Source organism: Octopus bimaculoides, chromosome 20 (genome assembly GCF_046866305.1).
Source record: "Octopus bimaculoides isolate indiv1 chromosome 20, ASM4686630v1, whole genome shotgun sequence".
Lineage (NCBI taxonomy): Eukaryota > Metazoa > Mollusca > Cephalopoda > Octopoda > Octopodidae > Octopus > Octopus bimaculoides.
In genome coordinates, this window is record NC_142947.1 from 45,781,599 (window position 1) to 45,803,506 (window position 21,908).

The 21,908-nt window shown below is 37.6% G+C and overlaps 1 protein-coding gene across 1 annotated transcript; it reads right to left on the minus strand.

The window, feature by feature from the left end:
- Positions 1–320: 320 nt before the first annotated feature.
- LOC106870127 (uncharacterized) lies at positions 321–20,329 on the minus strand. The gene is given in 11 exon segments (XM_089338521.1): positions 321–1,530; positions 1,909–2,008; positions 2,954–3,263; positions 3,265–3,490; positions 4,241–4,421; positions 12,597–12,642; positions 12,951–13,050; positions 14,846–14,950; positions 16,051–16,150; positions 16,774–16,860; positions 18,886–20,329. Coding segments are annotated over 11 exon segments (2,622 nt in total). The 5' UTR covers positions 20,188–20,329; the 3' UTR covers positions 321–1,465.
- Between the last annotated feature and the right edge of the window lie 1,579 nt (positions 20,330–21,908).

Consider the following 21,908-nt stretch of genomic DNA (forward strand, 5'->3'; position numbering starts at 1 on the left):
ACACACACACATATATACGTGTGTGTGTGTGTGTGGTATATACCCAGAGTAAAAAATGTCAAACAAACAAAAAAAGCATCAGATATAAACTAACAATTAATTGGATTTGATAAAACATTTTTTTTTCAAAATCATCTTCCCCACCCCACCCTCTGTCTCTTGTTAAGTTCTAGCAATTTAACAAACAAGACTTTACACAAAATAATTCTTTCTGAAGAATTTACAATGATAATGGGAGGGGGGAGATATGGGTGGGAGGAAGAGGAGTAACGGGGGGGGGGGGAACAAGCTCCTACCCTTCTCCTCAATTACTCAAATAATTTTGTTGTTGTTGATTAAAATGACTTTTATTTTGTTATACATACATATATGATTATATATATACACACATATGCATATATATATATATTATTCTTTTATTCCATTTGTAGTATTTCCAGAGCAGCAAATTTTGGCCATTATGGAGATGGGGCATCAATGCTTAAAAGTTTTTTTTTTCTAATTTATTTTTTAAACATTTTTACATTCTTCTTATAACTACCATTTTTTTTTTTGTCCATTTTTTGGTATGTACTTCAATTAGAAGTGATCTGCCATAGTTTCTTTCAAACCGGCAATAACTTTTATCAACTGTTTCCCTCCTGCCACATATGCTGAAAGAAGGTGGGGGTGATGACAAAACAAAGTCAACTGAAGTTAAACCACTTTGACTCAAAGACAAACCATAACCTACCCCCACCCCACTGCCTCCATGGTAAATATTTCTTCTGAAGCTCTGCCAATTCCGAGAGTATAACAACCTTTCTGTAATATCTATCATACAGATTCGTTTACCATTATTATTATTATTATTGCGAGCTGCTCTATTTCCAAGGAAACAAGCATCTGTTTATCTGATGTGTGTGTGTGTGTGTTGGTGTGGTTGAGGATGGAGGAAGGGGGTGCGTATGGTCATGATTAAATTGAAATTACAAAATACTTGGTTTTCTTAAAAAAAATTTCTTAAAAAAGAAGTTGGTTAGAACTCGTATGGAGAGCTGGAAGTTTCTGATTGGTTTATATTTCTGTTTTTTTAAAATTTTATGTATGTATTATTGTTGTTGTAAGTGGTGGTGGCAATAGTGAAGGGGGGGAAGAGGTAGGGAACGAGTAGCGAAACTGTTTCCCACTTGACGACAACGTTGAAAAAGTCTTTGGAATATTCTTGTAGTTGTCTTGCAGTGATTAGTAACAATAGTAGTAACAGCTGCTGTTGTGGTTGTAGTAAGGTTGTCAATGAGCAAATGTGTGCAGACTAATAAGGCAAAATAGATACATGTCCTGCACACACACAAAAACAAAAAAAGATCTGACATGCAGGACATTCGCTTCTCCACCGCCACCACCACTGCCATTATCTCCATCATCATCACCACCACCACCACCATTATCATCCTCAGTAGGTTCAACATCAATTTCTTCTAATTTAGTCGTCCCAGTCATCATCCAAATTTTCATCATCATCGCTATCTTCCTCATCACTTTCACCATCTGCAAAAACAAAAAAAAAAAAAAAAAACAAATGAACAAACAAATTTGCGAGATACATCTTTTTTCTTTTTTTTTAAATTTTTTTTACTTGTTTCACTGCCTTGACCACAGGACATTTTTTTTTTAAAGCCGGGTAGTTATTCTCTCAGTATCTTTTGTTGAGATGCTCAGTTATGAGGACAGAAACACACCAACACCGGTTGTGAAATGGTACTGGGGGACAACACACACACACACACACACACACAAGCACACGTGGGACAGGGCTAGTTGGGAGTGGAACACTTTGATTAGAGACCGACTTCAGAGACTGACTCCTCACCACTGCCACCACCATCACATACAGAATAGGAATAATAAATAGAAAATGTTATTTACCAGATCCTTGCAAGGTTTTCTTTCTGTTGGCCAGTGCTCGGGACAATGCTCCGACAATTCCAGTGTCCTCAACGTCAGGGGACTGTGGGCCGGCTTCCACCTGCAAGTGAGAGGAGGAAAGAGTAGAGAGAGAGAAAGAGAAAAAGAGAAAAAGAAAGAGAGAGAAATGTAGAGAACATAATGAGTGGAGTGGACTAAGTAGGTGGAGTGGAGTGGAATGGATTGAGTGGAGGCGATTGGTGAAGAAGGGAGTGAGAGAGAAATGAGGAAAACATTGAGTGTGAATAACAAGATTGAAAACTGGAACGAAACGTTAGCACACCGGGCGAAATGCTTAGCGGTATTTCGTCTGTCTTTACGTTCTGAGTTCAAATTCTGCCGAAGTCAACTTTGCCTTTTATCCTTTTGGGGTCGATAAATTAAGTACCAGTTACGCATTGGAGTCGATCTAATCGACTTAATCCCTTTGTCTGTCCTTGTTTGTCCCCTCTGTGTGTAGCTCCTTGTGGGCAATAAAGAAATAAGAAATATGGGAACAAAAGGGTTAAGAAAGTTAAAGACACTGTGGATACTGTGGTCCTAAATACACAGTGTCTGTCTTGAAATAAGACAGGATGGTCACCAGGGCCAGCGCTAGTAAGTGTGGGGCCCAATTAGAGAATTGGCAATGGGGTCCTCTACTCTACAAAAGCTGAAGTTTGATGTTTTATGCTTTGTGCAGTACACCAGTCCTAACCAAAAGGTTTTGAAGGTTTGAGGTTCCACCATTAGCCACAATTAATCATAGTGTCCCCTGCTCATGTGTCTGTGTGGCGCCCAATTTGAACATATCCATCTAATTGGCTTGAAACTAACCCTGATGGTCACTGTTGGGACAACGTTAATCTTAAGCCTGTTGAATAAGGACTGACCTGGAGCTAAACAAGAGAACAAATGTGAGGGAGAGAGAGAGAGAAGAGGTAAAGACAAAGGGAGAGAAGTGTAGATGGAGAGGTGTGTGTGTGTGTATATGGGAGAGAGAAAAAGAAAGCAAGCAATAAGTTACCGGTTTCAAGTTCTTCATGCCAATATTGCGGATCTCACACATGAGGTTGCCTCTCTTGTCCTCGGGTGCCGGCTGTGATGTTGAGCTGTTGGGCGTGACCTTTTTCAGCTGTGCTCCACGATGGATCTCGTCCAGCAGGGCCGATCGACCCGAACTGACCGAACTGACCGAACTGACCGAACTCGGCCTGCCACCGTCCGGCTCAGATCTTCCAGCTTGGGGTATCGGGGGTAAATTATGGGACGGCGAGCCGCTGCCCTCGCTGCCATCCACGGACTGCTGCCGCTGCTGCATGGGAGGTGGAGGAGGAGGGGGGTGGCGGCGGAGGAGGGGGAGGGGGAGGCGGCGGAGCGCCAGGAGCCTTTGGGGGAGGCGGGAGGTTGGAGCGTGCTGGTGGTGGCGGCGGGGGAGCACTGGTGTTTCGTGTAGGCACTGAACGAGACGGGGGCACGGGGGCTGCGGCTCGACTGGGAGGCACGGGTGGTGGCGCAGCTGACCTTGCTGGGGTCGGTGGCCCAACATGACGAGGTGGTAGGGCTGAAAGGAGAACACACAAAACATTATTGCTGTATAGGTAACAATACTTTATCACCACTACTACTACCACCATTACCCCTACTACCTCCATAACCACTGCCACTACACAGACCTATCATTCTCCCACCACTACTGCAACAATACAAGTATAACAAATGCAACAGCAGAGCTAAACTACCATAATACTCATGACCAGTACACTGCAATGATGCTGGCTGGGCACTATGGCAAGGCACTGGCAGCACGATACAGTGAACAAGCACTGATTTACACAGATGTCCACACAGGCAGAGACACATACACACAACACTCAGAGCGTTACTACTCAACCCATAACAACTCCAAGAATATTTACCAGCAACAGCAGCAGCACCATCACCATAGTCTGTGATCAGACTGTGGTAAGAATGTGTTTCTGATTTACACAGAGAATGGGGGGGGGGGGGGGAGAGAGAGAGAGATGCAGAAACACACAAACTATACTGAGGTATTTTGCCCTGCAATTTTGTGGTGATGGTCGACTCTTTCTGATCCAAACATATATAGAGAGAAACAGAGGAGAGAGGAAGAGAAGAGAGACGGAGAGACAAAAGACAGAAGAGAAGAGAAACTCTTATTCCTATTACAAAGTGATTATAATGATGCGGTCTGTCCCCATCTCCGGTTACTGTGGGATGGTGGTGAACTGTTTCTCTCTCTCACACACACACTGACTATATCGAGGCAGTTTGTCATCGGCTCCATACTTACACTGTTGTGGTGGTGGCGGCAGATTCTGTTTTTGATCCATCTCCTTCTTCACGGCATCAATTCCTCCGTTCTTTTCAACAAAGTCATAGATGAACGACAGGGTCTCCTTGTCCACCTCCTGGTTTGCTGTCAGACCAATCGATTCGAGAAGTTGCTTCATGTGTTCTTCCATCTGATTTATCTAAAACAACGAGAACATACAGTAGTAGTAGTAGTAGTAGCATTGGAGGAAGAGGGGACATAAGTGGTGTGAGACATACATCATCATCATCATCATCGTTTAACGTCCGCTTTCCATGCTGGCATGGGTTGGACGGCTTGACTGGAATTGGTAAGCTGGAGAGCTGCACCAGTGTTGGTTGTGTAGATATGTTTATCCATTTTCATTTATACAGCTGTCTACATCTATCCACCTACCTATCTATATGTCAATATTACAAAGCCATGCTGTGGATTGGTTAACAATCTAAATGCATTCTATGTTTTTGATGTGTCGAGGGAAAAAAGGGCAGGATGGTTTCCAGATTTATTGAACCCTCACCAGAGAAGCAGTAGTACCCAGCTTCCTTCTTTTACCAATAGCATAGAACATTCACCAGATATAGGAAGTTATCCTAAGTTAGGCTAGCACCACAGTGGATAGTCTAATTTGCATATTTGTGCATTAGATAACTCATCTTTAATTAAACAATACATTTTATGCACACACACACACATGTGGAAGTCATTATTATAAGAGATAATGTTATCAAAAACTTAAAGACATCAAAAATAGTGGGTCCTCCCAAGCATCCTTAGAATACTGTTATACTGGCCTCAATGTTATCAGCCAGTTATTGTTATCTAAATAGCTTCCTTGATTTTGCAGTATGAGCATACAATCGTTCCATCATACTATAGCCCCGTGGAACCTGGGCTGAGTATACCACAGATGCCACTTCCACACTTAACACACACAACAGAAGCCCAAACGCAAACCTGGAAGTACACACAATACCACAACTGGACAGCAGGGTAAATCTGAAGGTGGACAAGCTCTATACTGAACTACGTTTTTAACAGACCATACCATAACTATATATATATGTGTGTGTGTTTTTATATTATTAATAAATTCATAAACTCATCAATAATATACTCAGGAAATCAATATTTAATATTTTGAAAGACATACATCCAACATGACACGGCAACATAATAAATTTTAAATTTAAAAACATAAATATACGAAATATAAATATCAATATATATAAAAATCTGAATATAGATAAATATATGTGTGAATATATATGCGTATAAAAATTTATGCGTAATTAAGCATGAATATTGTAAAGTCTAAAATATAAAATATAAAGGAACCTAAAATTTAAAGAGTTAAATATCTTACGATCGTTTCGCGGATATTACTATAATCATAAAGTGATCTAAAGATCATCTTATCAGTAATTCCGCTCTTCAGAGATGCATTAAGAACCAATAGTATACATATATAATATTAAAACATTAGAAATATTAAAAAATTAAAAATAATAATAAAATATATACTGTCCTTTCTATAAATTGTCAAATTAATCCTTCTGAAATATGTAAAGTTCATTCCTTTCATCCTTTGTTAAACACTTATTTGTATAAGAATTGGTATATTTTTTTCTAAATGTATAGAAGACCTCAGCAAAACTCATCCCGCTATTAGACGTGTTGGTAATTTTTATACGCATATATATTCACACATATATTTATCTATATTCAGATTTTTATATATATTGATATTTATATTTCGTATATTTATATTTTAAATTTATTATGTTTGCCGTGTCATGTTGGATGTATGTCTTTCAAAATATTAAATATTGATTTCCGGAGTATATTATTGATGAGTATATGAATTTATTAATAATATAAAAACACATATATACACATTTATTTGCTCAAAATAATTGAGCACTCAACATAAGTTCAGTTATATATTCTTTTAGAATATTACTTATAAAAGTTATATATATATATATATATATATATATGTATAAAGGTGTTATTACTATACCACTTTCTTCCTCTTGTATATTGCTTATCATAAATGTTGACACCAATCTCCAGACGATATATATATGTATGTGTGCAGATAGTGTATAGTTTAAACACTATCTCTATATACTTCAGACTGGCTGATTTGATTTGGTTTCAGAAGTGACAGAAGTACTTGACATTGATAAGCCACAGCAATGGCAAAATATATATCTGTTGCTCATGTAGTCACTTCTGGGACTACATATATATATATATATTTATATATATATATATATATATATATATATATATATATATATATATATATATATATATATACTACCTAGAATTTAGACAGTAAAGTATATACACCATGACAAATGTATTATACTACAAAGAGGGTATAATATATCAAATGAGAGCCAAGGAAATGTTTAGGGACATGACATACATACACACATGTAGGCCACTACACACATACACTACATAGTAACATCACATACACATCTATACGCATGCACACAGATTATACATGGTGACATTACACACGCACACACACACATATCTCTCTCACTCACACACACACATACATACATACATACACAAATAATGAAACAATATTGATTTTTTTCCAAATGGTATTTCGTACAAAATCTACATGTAGAATGGTTTTACTAACATAGACACATGAACTGAGCCATGGAGACAGAGGAAGACAGAGAGACAAAGCAAAACATATGAGAACATGGAAGTAGAGGAAGATGTAATTAACACTGAATCATGGAGACACAGGCATCAGAAGTACCCTAAGGCACAAACAGACATTATGCAATGTAAATTAATACACACATACAGAGGACATTTGATAGAAGCAGGCACACACACACACACACATATTGTAGAAAATAGTGGGTTAGAATGAGCCAGAAGAGACATCTAAGAAGAGACAAAAATGTTGAGACTGGAAGAAGCTTTGTGAAAGAAATGGGAGAAGAAAGGATATTTATACAAAACAACAACAGCAAAAATAGAAAATAAAATCTATTGAAATCAATACGGAAGGTGGCAAGCAGTCACCTGGAATGCAATGATATTACACAAAGGCTAATTGCAATTGGTAGGAAGGTGTTAGTTTAGGGGTTTCATACTGAAATCATTGCATAAGAAATCAGTTTTAAAAACACAAACAAGAAAAAAAAAAAAAAAAAAGATACCAAACATACATGAACCAGTAAAATCAACTTCGCTTTAACCCTTTAGCATTAAAATGGCCAGATCTGGTCCAGGTATTCTACCTGTTTTATGTTCAAGCTGACCAGATCTAGCCTCTCACACTTACCCTACAATGTCATTGTAAAAATGAACAATCACATCATCAAACTCTCAGAGTTATGAGATAATCCGGAATTAATTCAAAACAGATTAAGGGTTACATTTGACAGGATAATCTGAATGCTAAAGGGTTAATCTTCAAATAATAATGATTTGCAATCAAAGGTGAAAAAGGGATGTGAGTAGGGAAACACACAAAGTTCCAATTCGGTTACCGAACAGGGAACGGCAATTGGGATTATCTAAAGAAATCTTAAACTACAAACACTACGGTAACAACAACTACAATTGCTCTTGCTACCACTATTACTAATTAAATCAGTAACAGCATAAACAACAACATCAATTGCAACACCAAAATAACAGAAACAAAATAAACTAGCAAATTTTGTTTAGTAGTCATTAATTAATGTAACGTTCGTTAATATTTCAGTCTTGTAACCATGCCTCAAACCTTTAACATTGGATTAATAAAATAAATTATTTTTTAATAAAAGATTTTTTAACTGAATAAGATTTTAGCGTCAGTACAACCACTTCTTGTTATCATTGTTGTTGTTCTTGAAGGCAGTGAGCTGGCAGAATCGATAGCACGTTGGGCGAAATGCTTAGCGGTATTTCATCTGCTGCTACGTTCTGAGTTCAAATTCTGCCGAGGTCAACTTTGCCTTTCATCCTTTCTGGGTCGATAAATTAAGTACCAGTCGAGTACTGGGGTCTATGTAATTGACTATCCCCTTCCCCCACATTTCAGGCTTTGTGCCTGTAGTAGAAAGGATTATTGTTGTTCTTGTCATCACCATTGTTGTCATGATCAAGGTTCCATTACATTTCTAGATATCGTTGTAGTTGTACCAAAGATTGCACCATTGTAGAGATGTTATGTACAACAGCCGTACAGGATGTGTGTGTGTGTGTGTGTGTGTGTGTGTGTGTGAAATCATGTGCCCTAGTGGTTAAGCTGTCGCACTCATTATTGCAAGGTCATAGTTTCAATTCCCAGGCAAGGCAATGCATTGCATTCTTGAACAAAACCATTTCCAGTTGCTCCGTTATCACTTGCACATCTGACATTGCAGTACACCGAGCACCTGTACAGGTAACATCAGTTTAACAGATGGAGTTATGTAATACACAGCACGAACTCCTCATCACTAGAAACAAACTATCTGTGCAGGTTGTTCAACAAGAAGTTGTGGAACGCTCATCTGTTGTCTACAAGAGGTGACTCCACTATATATATATCTCACAGTATTGGCCAGACTGTCAGACACTGTTACACACCACTGGTCCCAAAGCACTTTCAATTCTGTCTCGATTGTGCCATTCTTTTCCATTATGACCCAAATTGCTTGACCACCTTCTAGGTGGCCTTTTCCAATCTTTTGGACACCACTTGGCAAATGCATGGGTTCACCTGTTGTCTGTGAGTGAACCTTGTGACATGTCTGACCTTGTACTTTTGGCACTCTGTGATCATATCATTCACTCCACTCCATTCTTGTAGCAGCCCAGGTCTCACTTGTGTCTAAGGGTGCAGGTAGGACGAGGCTATTGAAGAGTCTGGCATGTATGGCATTGTCTAACGCCTGCCATGCTGCCCTTATTGTCTTTGAGATTTCAGCACATATTCATATATGGCTGACTATAAGACATAGTAAATGAGAATATACCACAATTGGTCATAATAGAACATGGAAGGTCATAGCAGGATATAACTGATCTCAGGACACAGATCATAGTAAATTATAGTTGAACGAAGACAGTCAAAGCAGGAGATGGCTGATCATAGGACATAGATCACAGTAAACTATAGTTGGTAATAATAGGACATGGATGGTTATAGCAAGATATAACTGATCTCAAGACACAGATTATAGTAAATTTTAGGTCATAGGAGAACACGGGTGGCCATAGTCAAGAAAGAAAGATTAAAGCTAGGGTTCATCAAAGGCTGAGTTATTTCACTGGACTGGAAGGGACAAAGGTTGTTTCAACAAAAACCAAGAAGTAGTCATAGTTAAGGTCATCATCATCGTTACCATCATTATTAATGATCAATTATCCCGTCATTCAACAATCCCTTTCCATTGTTAATACCATCACCACCACCACCAATGTCTCCACCCACCTCTCCTTCCTCAATAATCCCTTTCACCACTTATTTTCCCTAATCCCCAGTCACCCACATCACCCATCACTGTCATAAATATTCTTTTCTATTCTAGGAACAAGGCCCAAAATTTTGGGGGAGGAGGCCAGTCGATTAGATTGCAGTACACCGAGCACCTGTACAGGTAACATCAGTTTAACAGATGGAGTGATATAATACACAGCACAAACTCCTCATCACTAGAAACGAACCATCTGTGCAGGTTATTCAACAAGAAGTTGTGGAACTTTCATCTGTTGTCTACAAGAGGTGACTCCACTAGGCCAGCTTGCAAGATTCTGGACCTGAAGAGAGGCAGCTTTAGGTTGGAAGCTGAAGGGTTAAAGAATGAGAAGGGCCAGAGCAGAACAGATTCCTTACTCTCAAAGCCGAATGCTATAACAGAAGACAACATTTGTGCGCGGTGCCATGCAGTAGGACTGAACCAGAATCCGTGTGACTGCAGAGCTAACTTCTACACCACACAACCACACCTGTAAACAAATACAATATGCTTTTCCAATAAATCCTTACTAGCAAAGGATTTAGAGAGGTAAATGTTACAAGATTAATAGAGAATAAATGAGGATGGGATTAATGCATAAAAGTGCAGGATTAACATTGACCCAAACACTTGTTAGTCAGGTCACGTTGGAGTGTGTTAATTAAAAATACCTCCAGCCCAACCAAATACCTTTAGCCTTCTCATGACCATATTTCTAAAGCAATACATAGTTTTAGGTTTCAGCTGATCATGAAAATGATAAAGAATTTGGAGGAACTTTGTACAATAACTAATTCTTTAATTCGCTACCATATTGTTTTTCAACCTTTTGGGGTCAATGAAATAAGTATCAGTTAAGCACTGGGGTTGATATAATCAACTAGTCCCCTCCCCTCAAATTTCAGGCCTTGTGCCTATAAGAGAAAGGATTATTATTATTATTATTATTGAAATTCTTGCAGGTAAGTATAATAATTATGCAACAATGGAAAGGGTTATGACTAAGTTTTTCAAAAGTATATTTCATACAATAAAAGGCAAAATAACAGAGATAAATATGGAACATAATAAAACAACTTCACAGACAACATGCTGTGTGCAAACAGGGAGTCGACATGTAGGGTGTGTGCACGAGTGTGTGAATGTGTGAGTGCATGTGTGTGTGTGTGTGTGCCTAAACAAGGGGGGGGGGGAAACGACGATGGATGAGGCGGGCATGATTAGTAATCACTGGCAGAGTTGTTAAAAGAAAGTTAAAAACTTACCGATGGGGGGAAAAGTCCATGAAAGTGGATAGCATGAGGAGTTGAGGATGACAAAAGAGAGAGAGAAATAGCAGAGTATGTTCATAATGTGAGGAACAGAGGACTCAAACGCTTAGCAAATTACAGTATGGCGGCAGTAGTAGTAGTAGACATAGAAATGAATTGATACTTCAGACTGATTGAGGTTTCTCGGAGTAATTCTTGAAGCAGGAGTTTCGAAAATCTTCACACTAAACATTTGATACTTCCACTGAGGAACAGTGACATTGTGTTGTTCTAGAACTTTTAAGTGAGACTTCTAGAGACACTCCAACTGGATAGTCAACATTAGTTTCATTACAGAATAGAATTGTAGATCATAGTAAGGCTTTGTAGGTCATGGTACATCAGTCGGATAAAGTGGAGCATAGTTAATCATAATAGGACACAGTCGATCATATATTATAGGACGTAGTTTATGATAGTAGGAAGAGATAATTTATCATAGTAGATCATAGCTGAACACAGTAGGAGAATATTGTTTATCATAGGATATGATTAATCATATTAAAACATAATAACTTATAATAGAATGAGGTTGATAATAGCAAGTCATAGTGATCAAAATAGGTCATAGTAGGATGTAGTTGATCATAGTTGTAAGATATAGTTTGATCATAATATTAATCTTAATTGGTCATAACAGGACAGTTGTTCATAATATTAAGACATTGATCATTAAGGCAGGACAGATATTGTAGTAGGACACAGTGATCATTGTAGAACATAGGTGATTATAGCAGTCCTATTATAGGACATAGCTGGTCATAGTAAGATATAATAGATCACAGCACATAGTTGGTCATAGTTGATCTCAGTAGTTAAAGTTGATTATAGTTGAACATCAGACCTAGCCAATCATAGTGATAGCACATAATTGATCATAGTAGGATATAGTTAATCATAGCAGTAGAACGTAGTTGACCATAATAGGACATGATTGAACATTAACTTTGGACATAATCACAGTATGATATAGGTGGTCATTAAAAGATAGTTGATCACAATATGACATAACTAGCTGGTCATAGTAAGGCATAATTGACCATAGTAGGTCATAGCTGATCACAATTGATCATTGGAAATCACAGTTGATCATCGAAGGTCATAGTTGATCACAGTTGATCATCGAAGGTCACAGCTGATCACAGTTGATCATTGCAGGTCATAGTTGATCACAGTCGATCATCAAAGGTCACAGCTGATCACAGTTGATCATCGGAGGTCATATTTGATTACTATTGATCACACAGTATATTACAACTGATTACAGGAGGACATATTTGGCCATAGTTGGTCAGAGGACCTAACTGATCACCAATTGATCAAAGCACACAGTTGATTGTAGTACAGCAATCGATTATAATAGGACACAGACAATCAATATTTCCTGTTTAAAATACATTCAAACAACATAACTTATTCTACAAAAGATTGATTACACAATGGTGATACACATGTAATGCCTTACTTTTGTAACATTGCATGAAAGCTCAATGAGAAACGATGACAAAGAAGGTTACATTAGAGAACACAAAATGATGACGTTATACTTACATCTACTTTTTTACAGTCAGGGTCCCAGCCTAAGTGTTTAATATGTCTGACAAGAAGAGAAAGAGAAGAAAATTACATGTGGAAGCCATAAAAGATACAAACCAGGACAGCATCCAATAGACACCCATCCTCCTCCTCCTCCTCTTCCAATTCTGTCACAAAATTATAAAGTAATCAATCCAATATTAAACAAAAGTCAACAGGAAAAAAAAACTCAAAAAACAACAACAAAAAAACTAATTAAAATGAAATATTTCCCACTTTGCAACTGTGTAGTTTTGGGTTCAGTCCCTTGAACAAGGTGATTGGCTTGCAAAAACAAAAACAAGAAAAAGAAATAATGCAAAACCTTACCGGAAGTTGGTAGGTTGCCCAATGTCTTGTTTTGTTAGGCGGGACTTTTTCTTCTCTTTCTTTAATGTTGACTTCTTCAGTGTACCATGTTGCGTAGAGCCTGAAAGATAATAAACAGACTATGTATGTGGGGTTAAGAATCTTGCTTTGCGACTGTGGTTCCTGGTTCAGTTCCACCAGGTGGCACTTTGAGCAAGTGTCTTTTACTATTGCATCTTTTACTATTGACCAATGCTTTGTAAGTAAATATGATAAACAGAAACTGTGTAGAAGCCCATCATGTGTGTTCACACACACAACTGTGTGTTTGTCACCCCACCACCACTGCTTGAGAACCAGTGTTGGTTTATTTATGTCCCTGTAACATAGCAGTTTGGCAAAAGAGACTGACAGAATAAGTACCAATTAAAAAAACAACAACAAAAACATAAGTACTTGGGGTAATTTGTTTGACCAAAACCCTTCGAGGCAATGCCCCAGTATGGGCACAGCCCAATATCTGAAACAAGATTTATATATATAGAGGGTGGGGCAGAGAGGACAGATGCTTTAAAAATGGCTATTACTAGCCCCAGCATTTCCACCCATACTAATTGGTCATTGGGCAACAGTTGAAACAATGGCACTATGAACAGCGGCTTAACTTTGTATGTTTTAGATCTTAATTATAAAAATATGAAACCATTATTCTATGTTAATTTAGTTAATTTAGATTTAATTTAGTTAATTTAGATCTAAGCATCATGTAAAATAGGTAATAAGTATATGCCAATCGGTATTGTTAATTATGTAAGGTATTAAATGTACTGATATTTAATATCATAAGCTATATTCGATTTTGTTTAATCATATGTAAAAGCACAAGAGGAGAGAGAAATATGTAAGTGGGAAATAGTTTTGAAGTGTAGAGAAGATACGTAAATAAATGGGCACATTTCAGTTATATACATACATATATACACATATATTAATAATTATCAAACAAATGTATGTATGTTTAAAGGGTATTAAATTGTTACTAAAGATATGTAAAAGTAAGTTATTAAAGTGAGGGTTGTACTCATTCCAATGTGTTTCAAAGATACATAAATAAATGAACACATATTTCATATTTCATATATATATATTATACACACACACATTAGTGCTGTTGACACCGCCAGATTGAATGGTACTGCAAAGGTGTTGAAACCATAATGATATCCGTATGGCAGCTGATGATGGAGGTATGTTGTATTGTTGGTATGACTGTGTAATAGTATTATAACACATCCTTTTGATATATACATACATACACACACACACTTATATATGTATATATGGAGGTCTATATATTTGTGTGTGTGTGTGTGTGTGTATGTACACATATGCACATATATATACATGTAAATAATCTAATATGTATATCTGTTTATGCACATAGAGGATGTGAGGAGTTTTTGTGAAGATGACTCAGATTAACAGGTATGTGTCCCAAGTGCTCAAATAGGTGTGCCACCAAAATTCCAGTTTGAACAGTGGCAGGAGTTGTGGTTGTGCAATTGTCTTGTTCAAAAAACAGCTAGTGGTGGTTTCCCTTTTAGTTGGAAGATATAAGTTAAAGTAACGAAGAAAGGAGGTAAAAAAATTGAGTCAAGCCAGAACAAGGATGTTTGATTTCATTCGATTCAATCTAAAAAATCTTGCTACATAACGAATGGTAAATATGTGTTTATATTTATATATATATATATATATATATATACACACACACACACATATATATAAATAATGTAATATATATGACAGGAGCAGATGAGCCAGAAGGCTCTTCCGAGTTGTATCTCTGTGAGAGAAAGAATGTATATATGATGAGCCTAGATAACAAAAATATCTTGCTAAAAAAAGGCCCTTACCTCCAGTATCCGGGGTTTTCTGTAAAGGTGCCTTATTCAAGGTGATGTTATTCTGGGTCGTGTTGCTTTGCTGGTTCCGTTGCACATTCTGCTGGTTCCTCCGTTCTGTGCGATAAGTAATACAAGACAACAACTTCAATAATGAACGTTTGTAAGACATATCTATATATTTCACTCACCAGTGGCTATTGCTAATGCTTATGTTACACAACCACAGGTCAATTTTTAACGTCCTTCTTCCATGCTGGCATTGACTGGTCAGTTTGACAAGATCCAGTTGGCTGGAAAATGGTGTCATGCTTCAATGCCTGCATTATATTTATCATCATCATCATCATACATATGTAACATGTGCTTTCCTTATGCTTATTCACCTTCTCCTCGACTTACAACCAAGTTCCGTTCTGACTGACTAGTTGTAAGTCGGTCTGGTTGTATGTCGGATTTATATTTTTCAAACCGTTTTCATTCAAATGGGTTGTAAAAATATAAAACTCAAAAATCTAATCCATAATTTTTGTACCTAATGTGAAAAATACATAAGTATTTTATTGTACTGTAAACAAAGATACAATCTAAAATGAATGAAAAAATTAATACAAACGAAATTCCGCATATACACAAAAAAAAAAAAAAATTGTTCCTGTGCAAAAAGTGGAATTGAAAATAAATCTTTAATCTTCAGTCATGTTCTTGGATTGAGGTAGACGGATTTTCGAGAAATATTGTGAACGATAAGAACGCACAGCATCTTGAATGATACGTTCAGACTTTGCAATGCGTTTAACTTTTTGTGGTCGCAAATGCAGAGGGCCATAAAGTTGCATAGGTTGTAAGTCGAGAGAAGGTGTATACAAATGCTTTCCTTATGCCTATATAGTTGTTTGCACATCTTGACATCTTGTATATACACATGTGAGTGCGTATATATATATACAAGTACTGTTCCATTCAATAGTTCACCAGCATTAGCAACGGCTTAGAAAGGTGCTTAAAATTGGGAAATGGATTTCACTGAATTTAACGTGAAACATCCGTTCAAAACTAGTCACCAAGTACCTTTGCAAGACAACGCCCCGCCTCACTCAACTGAGATGGGGGAGTAGTATGGAGGGGGCGTGGTTTTCTGCCAGTTGAGAGATTTAAAAAAACAGAGAAGTTAGAGTGCCTTTCTGAGATCTTCTTTGAACGATCTCCTCACTTACCTTCTTTCTTCTTCTGCCTCTCCAGGATTTTACTACGGACGACCTGTACAAACTTGGCTGCTTCATCTTCATTTGCAAAGTTGATACCAGCCTGATAAAACTGCAAAGACATAAAAGACAAGAGACAACGTCAAGTTTTTCCTACGGTTTTCTGTCTGTACGTCCCTATTTCCCTCACTCCATGTCTCTACAGACAATACAAAACAGAATATACAAACAGTAAAAAAAAAAAAAAGACTAAAAGAGCAGACATGATTATGTGGTTAAGAAGCTCATTGTGCAACCATATGGTCTCAGGTTCAGTCCTACTGCATGGTACCTTGCACAAGTGTCTTCTGACTGGGGATTGACTTATATCCAGCCCTTAATCATAAAAAGGCAGAGCCCCTCAGTTTCATATATGGAGGGAAGATTCTGGAAGGTTTATCAACCCCACAAGAATTAACCCATTGATATTCAGATTATTTCTCTGTCAAATGTAATACTCATTAATTCACATTGATTTAAATTAATCATGTATTATCTCATAGCCTTGAGCTTTCAATAACGCGATTGTTTAATTTTAGAATGACATTGTAGGGTAGGCGTGAGAAGCTGGATGTGGCCGGTTCAAACATAAAACAAGTAACATTTTGGTCAGATATGGTCAGTTTAAATGCTAAAGGGTTACACTGGACCTTGTCCAGGCTTCAGATTGAAACCCCATCTCACAGTCAAGCTTACCTCAGCTTCAAATGTGTGGAAGAACGAACGAGGGCTCTTGTATTTCAGTTGGTTGTACATCTCTTGTTCCCATAGCAACTGCTGCCGCTGAAGAAAGAAAGACAAAGGATTCAATGAGGGTGGGTGGAAAGAAATATTAAAAAAAAACAACATTTAATTAAAAAGATATTTTAAATCCTATTTAAAAAAAAATAAATGCTGGCAGCACATAAAAAGCAATGTTTGAGCATTGGGCCTGATGGAGGCAGGGGTAGGTTACTGACACTTCTGGTGATATACCATGATGTGTAGACCTGTCAAGCCAAGTGAGACTGTAGTCATGGCTGATATCAGTGTCAGGTCAATGGCACGTAAAAAAACTCCAACTACACTCTTGGAGTGGTTGGTGTTAGGAAGGGCATCCAGCTGTAGAAACCTTGCCAAATCAGATCGGAACCTGGAGCAGCTCTCCGGCTTAACCAGTTTTCAGTCAAACCGTCCAACCCATGCCAGCATGTATGATGATGATGTAATAAAAACTGAAGGAGAATCAAGGATTTTGAGAATCAAGTGGTAATCATGGGAGACACTCCAGCTGAAGAATTAGCTATCAAGTGACACAGAAATTAAATTACAATTTAATTGAAAATCTAGGTGTGGCTGTGTGGAAAGAAGTTTACTTCCCAACCACATCGTTCTGGGTTCAGCCCACTGTGTGGAACCTTTGATATGTTCTACTATGGCCCTGGGCCAACCAGGACCTTGTGAATAGGTTTAGTAGATGACAGAAACTGAAAGAAGCTCATCATGTACACTCTTATCCTTTTACTCGTTTCAGCTATTTGACTATGGCCATGCTGGGGCACCACCTTGAAGAGTTTTAGTTGAACAAATTGACTCCAGGATCTATTTTCAAGCCTTATACTTATTCTATCAGTCTCTTGTTTACAAATCCATAACCTAGCAGTTCAGCCAAAAGACACTGACAGAATAAGTACCTGGCTTAAAAAATAAGTACAAACATTAATCTGCTTTTACTCTCCAAATCTTTTCAGGAGAGACAAGAAATTCTAAAGACACATTTCCAACAGATCTAATTCTATGGAATCCATATCAACATTCAGGAGGGAAAGAGGGAGCTGGTGGAGGAGGAGATTTAGGATTACTTTTATCCCCTTCCAAATGTTGGGAATGAAAGCAACAAGTGAGTCAGGAGTTGGCTGGATTATACAGATGAGGCCATGTTGCTTGTACTAGGAAGTGATTAGATGCTATTATAAGTGCTGTTATTCCTGGTTAAAAGATGTAGTTTACTCTCTTTTTTTTGGGGGGTTTTTCCCGAAATTTTGTTTGTATCTTTTTATGAAGTTATCTCAATGTTAAGTGTAATGGCATTGACTTTTTTTACAGAATATATTAAATGTAATGTGAGTTAGGTGGCATGTGAAAAACAAGTCAGAAAAAAGCCCCAGAAAAGATAGTCTTTCACACACACACACACACACATTCTGATACTAACCACGTGTGTGCATGTACATATGCACATGTATCCATATGCATATATGCATGTATATATATATACACACACATCCATATGTACACATATACATACATGCATACACATGTACATATATATGCATTTATATATGTGTGTATATACACACACACATTTGAAAGAATATCAGTAACAATATGAACAATATTTCAAAACATTCATTCCTACAGCTGTTTCAATAACTCATTACATTTTAAAGATAATCTTACTTATATAATTCTAGCACACAAGAATCACATTTTCGGGGGGGGGGGGGGGGGATCACAGATGAATTATAGATTTCAAATCAACTCTTATGTAGGTTGAAAATTCAAGGAGAAAAAAAAATGAATAAAAAAAAAGAGGAAATAAAACAGGAATATTGAGATGAAAAATAGGAAGAAAGCCTGAAGGTGGAAGAAGATGGCAGAAGACAGATGGAAAATGGCTCAACATGGAAGAAGATACAAGAAAACATGATGGTGAGGTATAAAGGACAGTGAGAACATATTGAAAAAAAAAAACAACAAAAAAACAGACAATAAAGTACGATGTTGGTGAGTGTAATTAATAGAAGCATTCCTTCTTCCCCCTCTTACCTCATCCATGGCATAAACCTGTGCAAGGGACTTTAAATAATCAATCAGAATGGGATCAAACTCATATGATTGATGCTCTTCATTCTCCATACTGGAATCATCTGTTCCATAATAATTACCATTGTCCAAAGAGCTGTTGTAATTACGGTAATTATTATTCTCCTCCTCAAAAGTTTCCATAGAGTCTGGGTTTGTTTGATAGGATTCGTAGCTGAGGGGGGCCGAGCTGTGGTGGTGGCCACCAGTGGTGTTAGAACCAAACCCTTCATACTGACCATACCCATGAGATTTCTCATGAAACGCATCTGTTTTGCTGGATTCCTGATAAGTACCAGTCATTTTATACGGGTCATATTTGTTATGGGAAGGGCTTGCTAGGTAGATAGCCTTGCTCCACATTTCACGAGGATTAAAATTCCTATCGGGTATTTTTGTAGTTGAAGCTGTTTGGTGGTGATGGTCATGGTGATGAGGATGTTGGGGGTCATCATGGTGATGGTCGTGGTGGCTTGGCTGATAAACAGAATTGGTTGAGTCATAAGAATTATGGACATTGTACAATGCAATATTTCTATAATAACTACGAGCATGCTCAAGGGCCTTTGACCACCGGTCTTGAGGTTTTGCCATGTCATATTGGACCAACTGTGGCATGTGATTGTATTCATTATTATGATACACCGTACCATTGTGGTAAGAATGGGTAGATTCCAAATGGTACTGAGAATTTTCATATTCTGAAGAAATATGGTTAGAATGGTTAGTTAGATTACTGGAATCCGCTTTTTGGTAACCGTTAGATATTTTGTCTTGATAAAAATGGTCATTCTGTGAATGTTTAGCTCTGTATGTCTGGGAATGAGAGTCATATGGTACTTGGACGTCTCCAGATGTTTGTCTGTAAACAGTCTGGTCAAAAGATTGCTGGCTATTAAACTTCTTTGAACTGGACAACTGACTGTGTGTGTACTGAGTGGAAGTGTGGTAGGGCTGTTGGTCAGAAGTCTGTTGGAAGTCAACTTGGTCAAGGGAATTATCTTGACCGTAAGAATACACAGATTCAGCATGTTTGTAAGTGTGATGTTGTGTGCTATAGTCGGATTGAGAACTGGAATGGTGTCCATTGTATTGATAATCTTGGATAGAAGACGGAGTCTGGTTTTCGTGTGCTTGTGACGTCCATTGGGTACCATAGTCTAAGTATTCTTCCGATGGATCTTTCTCACACAAACCGTACGGATCATACTTCCTGTTTCCATTGAACAGTCTGTATGAGTAACGGTACGGTTTCGTCGCAGCCATTTAGCCGAAGAAATTGGTGCGGAAGGAAGAGTTATTGGGAAATGTTAGAATACAGCAGTTTTTTTTGTTCTTGATTTTTACTAATAGACAATCCATCTATTGTAACTATAAACTTGATATTGAGACAGCTACAGTAATTTGTGTGGATTAACAGCATATAATGAAGGGGGGGGATATGGTTCACAGGATGATGGTGGTGGTGGGAGAAGAGAATGCTGTTGCAATACAGATTAGGATTACCAATAGATAATCATTAAAAAGGATTACTGCATCAAGGCATGTTCATTCTTCACCGAGTGGAACCCCTCCCCAACCTCTAGTGGATTAATGGAATCTAGAAAGACTGCTGTCTAGTTGTGGCTCTGTGCTTTATTACTGAGGACATGGAGTCACGTGTTGGTCATATCTTTTGCTGAATCACATTGTCTCAGGTTAATATGCAGCCATGCAAGGGATTCTGGGAAATAAGTATGACAACAACAGGATGACCAAAGAGAGACGCAGTGGGACTGAACCCAGAACCATGTGGTTGGGAAGCTAGTCTCTTATCACACAGCCATGCTTTTCCTTGTCATCACACATAACTAAGACCTCACACAGACTGTCATCACTTGCAGGCGTTAACACCAATATATAATAAAGCCAGAGTCAATTTTACCGAATTTCTCAAGAAGACTTGGTTGCATTGAAAAATTAATTGAAGAACATAGGCAGCCTAGTTGCAAGAAATATATAATTACGAAAGTTCATTAACAAAGGTGGAGTGTGCCGTTTAATTAATCAAACACGCAGTAAACATTACATACTACTATATTCGAGGGTAGGTGGTAAAGAGAAGGGGAAATCAGTTCGTTATCTCTCAGAATGAGTAGCTAATTAATATTTCCAGTAAGTAGTAGTACACAAATGCAACAGGGGGATTAGCAATGAAAAATAGCCTGGTGATGGTGGCGGCAGTAGAGATGGAGGTTGTATTGGCGATAGAGCTGATATTAAAAAAAAAAAAAAAAAAAATGACTGCTTGAAAAACAGAACAAAAACACAAAAGAATGGAAAAAAACTATGTGAGTTACAAAAAAAAATTTTGAAAAAAAATATCTTGAATTTTTTTTCTGTAATTCAGTCTGAAGTGGGTGGGAAGAATTTGGTTTAGAGGTAAAGACATATTTTCCCAAACTTAGAGCCTTAACATTTCAGGTTCAAATCCTCCTTTGGCCATATTTCTTAGCAAAATGCAGGGCCTGTGTATTTTAATTAATTTTGTAAACAATCAAGAACGAATGTCTGGTAGAATCGGTTGAGCATCAAAACAAAATGCCGGCATGTATTTAGTCACATGTAACAACGCCTAACATTATATTGTATGTTGGAAATCAGCCAAGGTCAACCTTGTTGTTTATCCTCTTGAGGTCGATAAAAAAAAAAAAGAGTAGCAGAGAAGTATTGCAGATGATGAAATATTCCCATAATGCACCTGAGACATGAATGGGAATATCAAATGATTAAGACTAAGGCTTAAAGGATGGGTAACGGCTTACTGAAAGAACTCTGACATTATCAATCTGGTGTTTGGAACAGGAGTAGAATATGAAGTACAAAGTTTATCAATGATATTCGTAGCTATTATTCTAGTCATCATTTAACACCCATCTTCCATGCTGTTTTTATATGGACAGTTTAACAGGATCTGACAAAACAGAGGGCAGTGTTGAGGTCTAATG